The 8,080-nt window shown below is 41.8% G+C and overlaps 1 protein-coding gene and 1 pseudogene across 1 annotated transcript in view; one reads left to right on the top strand and one right to left on the bottom strand.

The window, feature by feature from the left end:
• Nucleotides 1-5,095, bottom strand: part of LOC102861860 — a 9,912-nt pseudogene extending 4,817 nt beyond the window's left edge.
• The window catches only part of SMYD1 (SET and MYND domain containing 1), a 94,978-nt gene that overhangs the window by 70,317 nt on the left and 16,581 nt on the right, over nucleotides 1-8,080 (top strand). Inside the window, exon 6 of the mRNA XM_006902011.1 lies at nucleotides 5,465-5,654. Within this exon, the coding sequence (XP_006902073.1) occupies nucleotides 5,465-5,654 (190 nt within the window). The remainder of the gene's footprint in view (nucleotides 1-5,464; nucleotides 5,655-8,080) is intronic.

Raw genomic sequence — 8,080 nt, 5'->3', positions numbered from 1 at the left:
GAATATACTTACCAGTAATGTTAATGCTCACCCACAGCTCTTCTGGGAGGATCTGAATCGTTGAAGCGTCCTCCTTTGTTTCCAGCTGGAAGCTGGGCCTTCCACTCAGCTGTAACATGAGAAACTTGATTTTGAAGCAAGTCATGTTTCTTTTCAAATAGTTTTTGTTGCATACAAAGCCTTAGTATCTACTTTTTTTGCTAGACAAACTTCACCAAAGGCACCTATTCCTAGTGTCTTTATCTTCACAAACATAGACTTGTCTATTTTAGCTCTTTTAAGATGAATGTACTTAAACTCTTTTTTTGGCAAAGCATCTTTCTCATTTGATCCTGGGCATCTTGAGATAATCCAATCCACATCATTTCATTTTTTAACTGCTTTTTATGCTGCAGATGCTGCTGGTGAGATTTGAGAACATTTTCCACATGTTGATCCATAAAAAACTTAAATGCCTGAGGAGAGTAACTCTGAATATGAGATTCCCTTCGCCTTTCATCTTTCTTGTTTTTTTTTCTAACAGTAATAGGTGAAGTTGTAATCTGTTTCTTTTCTTTATCTCCACTATCAACAGTTTTGTAACTTTTTTCGTCCTCATCTTCCTTGGGTAAGCTAGGTTGATCCTCTTTGTTAGGTTTATTTATTGATTCATATGGAGGATCAGATGGGTTCTGGTGTAGCAGATGTTCAGGATAAGGTGGTGGTGAGCCTGGATAGCTTGGAGCTTCAGCCACAAGTGCCATAACAGTCACATTTTAAATTCCTTAGAAAAATGATCGGGCTGAACAGTCTGAATAGGATGTAGGATTCAGGAAGCAATCTGGAGTTCTGGCTTTAATAGAAAAATGCTATTCACAGGTTGTTGAATAGAAGCTGGTGTAACTGCTGTTACTGTTGTAGCTGAAGGCTGAGAATTAGTAGCGACTTCTTTGATTCCCCAATGGATTAGCAAAAGAATTTTACCTCACTGGTATGTTCGGCTGCCATGTTGGAATTTCATGGCCACTGCTTGGGGATGATTGGTCTGGAGTAGACGATAACAGAGGTCAAGTGGTTCTAGGTACATTAATGTTATAAAGTTCCATATTGTGACTATTTCAGTTTGGCACCATCATTTTTGTTGTTGTTGTTATGTCCCATCAAGTCACTTGTGACTCATAGCAACCCTATGTACAACAGTCCCAAACCCTGCTCTGTCCTTTGCCAATCTCACTGTCTCCAACACACCCACCCTGATTACCCCTGTCACTGAATCAATCCACCTCATAAAGGGGCTTCCCTTCCTGCACTGTCCCTCCACCCTCCAAAGCATGACGTCCCTTTCCAAGGACTGGTCCCTCCTTGCAACATGTCCAAAGTATGTTAGACTAAGCCTCAGAATCTTTACCTCCAAGGAGCAACCTGATTGAACCCTCTCCAGAATGAATCTGTCTGTTTTCTTAGCAGCCCATGGTACATTCAATACTCTTCTCCAGCACCACAGCTCTAAGGCATCAGTTCTTCTTCTATCCTCCCTAGTCATTGTCCAACTCTCTGAAGCATAACAACTGATATCAAAGACCATGGCTTGTATCAGGCGCACTTTAGTCTCCAGAGTGACATCATGGCTCTTCAGTACTTTGGTGAGGTCCCTAGCAATAGACGTTACCATCACAATACATCTTTTAATTTCCTGGTTGCTGGTGCTAAGAGTGTTGACTGTGGAGCCAAGCAAACTAAAGTTGTGAACAATCTCAATCTCTTCACCATCCATCCTGATGCTGTCAATTGGTCCAGTGGTGAAAATCTTTGTCTTCTTTATATTGAACGTAAATCCATATTGAAGGCTGCAGTCCTTGACCCTCTGCAGCAAGCACTTCAGGTCCTCCTCAGTTTCAGCAAGCAGGGTTGTGTCATCAGCCTAACGGAGATTGTTAACACATCTTCCACCAATCCTGATGCCACATTTCTCCTCATAGAGCCCAGCCTCTTGGATAATCTGCTTTGCATACAGGTTGAAAAGGTATGGAGATAGGGCACATCCCTAGTGTACACCCTTCCCAATTTTGAACCATGCAGTGTTTCCTTGCTTTGTTCTGATGACTGCCTCCTGGTCCAAGTATAGGTTTAGCATTAGCACGATCAAGTGTTCGGGGATTCCCATTCTTCTCAGAATCATCCACAGTTTGTTATGATCCATACAGTCGATTTCCATTCTTCTCAGAATCATCCACAGTTTGTTATGATCCATACAGTCAAAAGCCTTTGCATAGTCAATGAAACACAGATAGACATTCCTCTACTATTCCCTGCATTCAGCTAAGATCCATCTAACATTAGCTGCAATATCCCTAGTACTACAATCCCTTCTAAACCCAGCCTGGACTTCTGGTAGTTCTCTGCTGATGTGCTGTTCCAGTCATTTTTGAATAATCTTCAGCAGAATCTTGCTTGCATATGAAATCAAGGATATTGTTCTATAGTTTCCACACTCTGTTGGGTCACCCTTTTTGGGATGGGAACAAATACAGATCTCTTCCAGTCAGTTGGCCAAGCGGTTGTTCTCCAGATTTCTTGACACAACTTGGTGAGCACATCCAGGGCAGCATCTCTTAGCTGAAATAGGTCAATTGGTATACCATCTATTCCTGGGGCCTTATTTTTTGCTATTTCTTTCAAAGCAGCTTGAACTTCTTCTTTCATCACCATAGGCTCTTGCTTATATGTTGTTTCATGAAATTCTTCTATTTCTGCCTATTTCTTTCGTTACAGTGACTCAATATATTCTTTCCATCTTCTTTTAATACTTCCTGGGTCATTTAATATTCTGCCTAAAGCATCCTTGATTATAGTAACTTGAGGTTTGAATTGTTTCTTCAGCTCCTTGAGCTTAAGAAATGCTGAGCGAGTTTGGCCCTTTTGATTTTCTGACTCCAGTTCCTTGCACATTTCGTTGTAATAGTTTACTTTGTCATCCCGCGCTGTCTTTTGAAATCTCCTGTTCAGCTCTTTCTGCCTTGGCTTCTCTGTGCTCCAGTGCAATATTCAGTTTCTTCTGACAGCCATTTTTGTCTTTTCTTCCTCCCCTGTCTTTGTAATGACCTTTTGCACTCTTCCTGGATATCCTCCCACAACTCATCTGGTCTTCGCTCATTAGTGTTTAAGTCCTCCAACCTGCTCCTGAGATGGCTCTGAAATTCAGGTGGGATAGACTCAAGGTCATATTTTGGTTCCTGTGGATTTGGTTTCATTTTCTTCAGCTTCAGCTTTAATTTGCAAATGAGTCATTGGTGGTCTGTTTCACAATCAGCTCCTGGCCTAGTTTTCACAGCTGATACTGAACTTTTCCAGTGGTTTTTTCCCACAGATGTAATCAATCTGATTCCTATGCATACCATCAGGTGAAATCCATGTGTATAATCTGCATTTATGTTTCTTATAAAACATATTTGCAATGAATAAGTCATTAATTGTGCAAAATTCAATCATTCTATCTCCAACTTCATTTCTGTCCCAGAGCCCATGTTTTCCAACTACTGATTCTTCTTCTCTGCTCCCAACTTTTACATTCCAACCTATTTCCATTCGTATATGATAAAGGAGCGTTGGGGATTCTCCTTCATAGGGTTGCTATGAGTCGCCTGCTACTCAATGGCACTTAATGACAACATATGATAAAGGAGCAGCAGGTCCCTCTGTTTGTAAAGCCGAAGGGCTCTGTCCATTAGTTGGGGCCAAAGGATATGGAGGGGGTGGCTGTCAATTCACAGCACCAATAGGGACAAGTTTGGTGTATCAAAAAGTCAGTTTGACCATTCTCATTCTGAGTTCCAGGCCTTCCTGATGGAAAGTTAAATTTGTTAGAACCCTGCATGATGATTGGCTGTCTGGAACTCATGCCTCTCTGTCCCTGACTGGGAGGATTCAAGTGTTAAGACGTAGTCAAGGATAGCCCTCCTGCCACAGCCCAGGTGGAACAGGAACAGGAAAGAGTTACCAGAATAGCACTTTGGGAGTTTGCTTCCCATGAGGGAGGAGGAAGAGTTTTACCTCTTGGAGGAGGGAGTCTGGCCTCTTGGAGGGGGTGTAGGAGTGACCCTCCTTACTTGAGGTGGTTGCAGGGTGGTTACTCTCTGTCCGTTTGTAGGGTGAGTCTGAGAAAACACTGCTATGCCAGATCCCGACTAAGGTCTTCCTATGTCAGGCTGCAGGTTGGGACTTTCCAAATGATACCACAGCATCTCCCAGGTCTGGGCCATGTCTCTGAGGAACTAAAGATTCTTTGGAACCTTTCCAGCTTTGTTTATGACTGATTGTTGTACAAATCCTGGCTTCATGTTGGGATTGCCAGGCCTGGCTGCTGCTGCAGTCATCTCCTCCTATTGAGGATCCTGGTAATTCATTTTACTAATGAACTCAATTGCTGCTTCTATACTTTTGTTATTTGTTTTCTGAAGAGCTTGTATAACCATATCCTCATCAAATCCAGCAGCATGCAAATCTTGGAACTTTTGTGCATTAATTTCTGAAGTACTCCAGGAAGAACTTGTTTCATTTGCAAATGGTTGTAGAATGTTTTGAATTTCCTGTAAGGCTTTATGATATGTCCTAAATTTAGGTGGATTTCTCTCTTGTTGAGGATCTTCTACAGGCATTTTATTCACATTATGCTCAGCTTTAGAAGCATCAGAAGGCTTGGATAAATTCCTAAGGGATTCCTGAATTTCTTACAACATTTGCCTGATGTTGCCATTATAATTACAGGCTGGAAAAGTCTTTGACCTCATCTGTCTATAGCCCTCTGGCTTTTCACTCCTCTTCATGAAAACATCCATATGGATAACCCACACAAAGGCTTACTTTCAGAACTACTTGGTAGATTCAGATCTTTCTCTCGAGAAAAAATGTAAAAATTATCCTCAGCGAAGTCCTGAGTAGTGTTAAAATGCTTTACAGTCCAGTCAATCTGCAGGGGCGAGTGGGGCTCCTGGATTGACCCGAGGGACCCCCTCCCACCACAATAATATCTAGCAGGGCAGCACAAAGCTCCTGGGGAGCTGCTGCAGGCCAGCGTGGCTCTTCCTGGGGGTCGCGGGGACCTGGCTTTCCCTGCCATTTTGCCTTCCTATTTTCAACTTCTGTTGTTGACACCGGTGGTTAAATCTACAGAGGTAATGCCAAGCATGAATGCTGAGTGTCATTTCATAACTAAGTCATTCCTTTTACCAGGAGTTTTTCCAAATTATTTCAAAGGGACTAAGTGATTGGAGCAGATCTGGTTACTATATTGATTAAAATGCAACGATCCAGCATATGGTCTTTCAGGGCACATCTCCCTCTCCCTTGTTTTTTTGTGGTGATGGGGTTTTGTAAAGTGTCTGGAAAAGATACTATCTTTGAGACTCTGCCCTTGAAACCTGAGAGAGCAGATATCCCACTCTGGGACCCCTGATTTGCTCTGTTCTTTTTCTTCACCCTGTTCCAGGATTGAGCTACGAGCCCTGGGCAAGATCTCAGCAGGAGAAGAGCTGACTGTGTCCTATATTGACTTCCTCAGCATCAGTGAAGACCGCAAACAGCAGTTGCGGAGGCAGTACTACTTTGATTGCACATGTGAACATTGCCAAAAAGCACTCAAGGACGACCTCTTCCTGGGGGTGAAAGAAGACCCCAAGGTATGCACAGTCCATAGTGTGGATTTTATAATGGCCTCTAGAGGAGCAAGCCAAGCATGGATGTCCACACTAAGGAATTTATCCCAGACCCCTGATCTTCCAGAAGATAGTGCTACTTTGGGGAGGCAGGATAGTATGGGAATGGAATTTGCCGTTGTTATATACTGTCAAGTCGCCCACGATTCATAGCAATCCTGTGTACAACAGCTCTGAACCCTTCTCTATCCTATGACAACATTATTATCTCTGACACACCTCCCCATTATCTCAGTCACTGAGTCAGTCCATCTCATCAAGGGTCTTCTTCTCTTGCACTGTCCCTCTACCCTCCCAAGCATGATTGGTCTCCAAGGATTAGTCCCTCCTTGCAACATGAACAAAGTATGTCAGAGTTTCAGAATCCTTGCTTCCAGAATGAACCCTTTTGTTCTTCTAGCAGTCCATGGTATGTTCATAATCTCCAACACGACAGCTCAAGACATCAACTCTCCTTCTATCATGCCTATCCATTGTCCAGCTTTCTGACTCATAGCATGTAATTGCAAAGACTATGGCCTGGATCAGGTGCACCTTAGTCTCCAGACTGACATTGTTGTTCTTCAGTACTCTGGAGAGGTCCCTGGCAGCAGACTTTCCCTATGCAATTCATCTCTTAAAAATTTCCTGGAGGCTGGTACCAAGACTGTTGGCTGTGGAGCCAAGCAAACTAAAACGGTTAACAATCTGAATCTTTTAACTGTCTATCATGATGCTGCCAATAAGACCAGTATTGAGAATTGAGAATCTATTTTTTTTTAAATGTTGAACTTCAATCCATATTTAAGGCTGCAGTCCTTGACCTACTGCAGCAAGTGCTTCAGGTCCTCCTAAGTTTCAGTAAGCAAGTTTGTGTTATTTGCATAACGTAGGTTGTTGATGAGTCTTCCTCCAATCCTAATGCCACATTCCTTCTTATAGAGCCCACCCTCCTGGATGATGTTTCTGCATATAGATTGAAAAGGTATGGAGATAGGACACACTCCAGGCGTACACCCTTCCCAATTTTGAACCATGTAGTGTTTACTTGCTCTGTTCTGACAACTGCCTCCTGGTCCAAGTAAAGGTTTCACATAAGCATACTCAATTGTACTAGTATTCCCATTTTCCTCAGAGTTAGCCACAGTTTATTGTGATTCACACAGTCAAGTGCCTTTGCATGATCAATGGATTTGCAGTAAGTAGTTACACCACTTTTTCATTTATAAAATAGGAATTTTGGCACCTACCAACAATGTTTTGGACAGAAAAATGGGAAATCTCCTCCCATGCAACTTAAACCCTCTGAAGGCCACTGGAAGATCAACTATGAGTCATTTCTGACTTGATGATAATGAGCTTGACTTGACTTTTGACTGATTCCTAAGGAAAAAGATGCAAGGGACAAAAGAGTGCTATATATGCTAGCTATCATTTCTAATAATCAAAAGGTATATATGTGCACAATACCCACACCCTCCTTTGCATACAATCAACCTGTCTAGACAGTAAAGGTGGTAGCTATGACTAAACGATCAGCAATGAACTGGGGTAGAGAAACTGAGAGGCTTCCTACACTGGCAGGAGACTAAGCACTTAGAACTCAAGTATTTAGATGATCTTTATAGGAGCACTTCCTTTTCTTAGCCTATGACAGCACAGGAAAATACTAGAGAAAAAGTAAAGAGCATAAGATTGTGGCTGCCCTTGCACTGACCTCTGTAAGGCAGTAGCATTCCCACCTCACTCCTGATCCTCAACATCTCTTTTAAGTCTTGCTATCACTTAATTTTTCTACCACCACTTAATTATTTTTTTGTTGTTCTTAAAAGGCCAGACTCTGTTTTCTCCTTTCCAAAAATGCAATCAAACCATCATGCAGTCATTATTCATATGAACTTGATGTTCAGCTGGCAGTTTCAATTGCTAACTAAGAGACATTTGCCTGTATTTCCTTGGCTTTAGCAATAATCTATCATGTTGCTTATTGGTTTGGTGGTGAAGATTTTTGTTTTCTTGATGTAGAGATGCAATTAATATTGAAAGCTATAGTCTTTGATCCTCTGCAGTTAAGTGCTTCAAGTATTCTTCCATTTTTAAATTATTATTAATTTTAATGAAAATTTACAGAGACTTTGGATTTGCATTCATTCATTGTTGAACTTTTCTCCCTGCCCACCCCTCTCCCCATTTTGCTCTTTTCTTTGAAAAGTAAAAGAAAAATTCTTTCATTGTTATAGAATCCCTCCCCTCAAGTCCACTCTACTATGCAGCCTTCATTCTATTTTTCCATTTTTGCAAGCAAGACTGCATCATCTGCATAAGGCAGGTTGTTGATGAGTCTTTCCAATCCTGATGGTACATTCTTCATATAGTCCAGTTAATGTATTGATTTTCTCAGTATACAGATT

The sequence above is a fragment of the Elephantulus edwardii genome, unplaced genomic scaffold, assembly GCF_000299155.1.
Source record: "Elephantulus edwardii isolate Elephantulus edwardi_28Jun2011 unplaced genomic scaffold, EleEdw1.0 scaffold00357, whole genome shotgun sequence".
NCBI classification, from domain to species: Eukaryota; Metazoa; Chordata; class Mammalia; order Macroscelidea; family Macroscelididae; genus Elephantulus; species Elephantulus edwardii.
The sequence above is the reverse complement of the archived record's forward strand: the minus strand, read 5'-3'. Positions and strand labels throughout refer to the sequence as shown.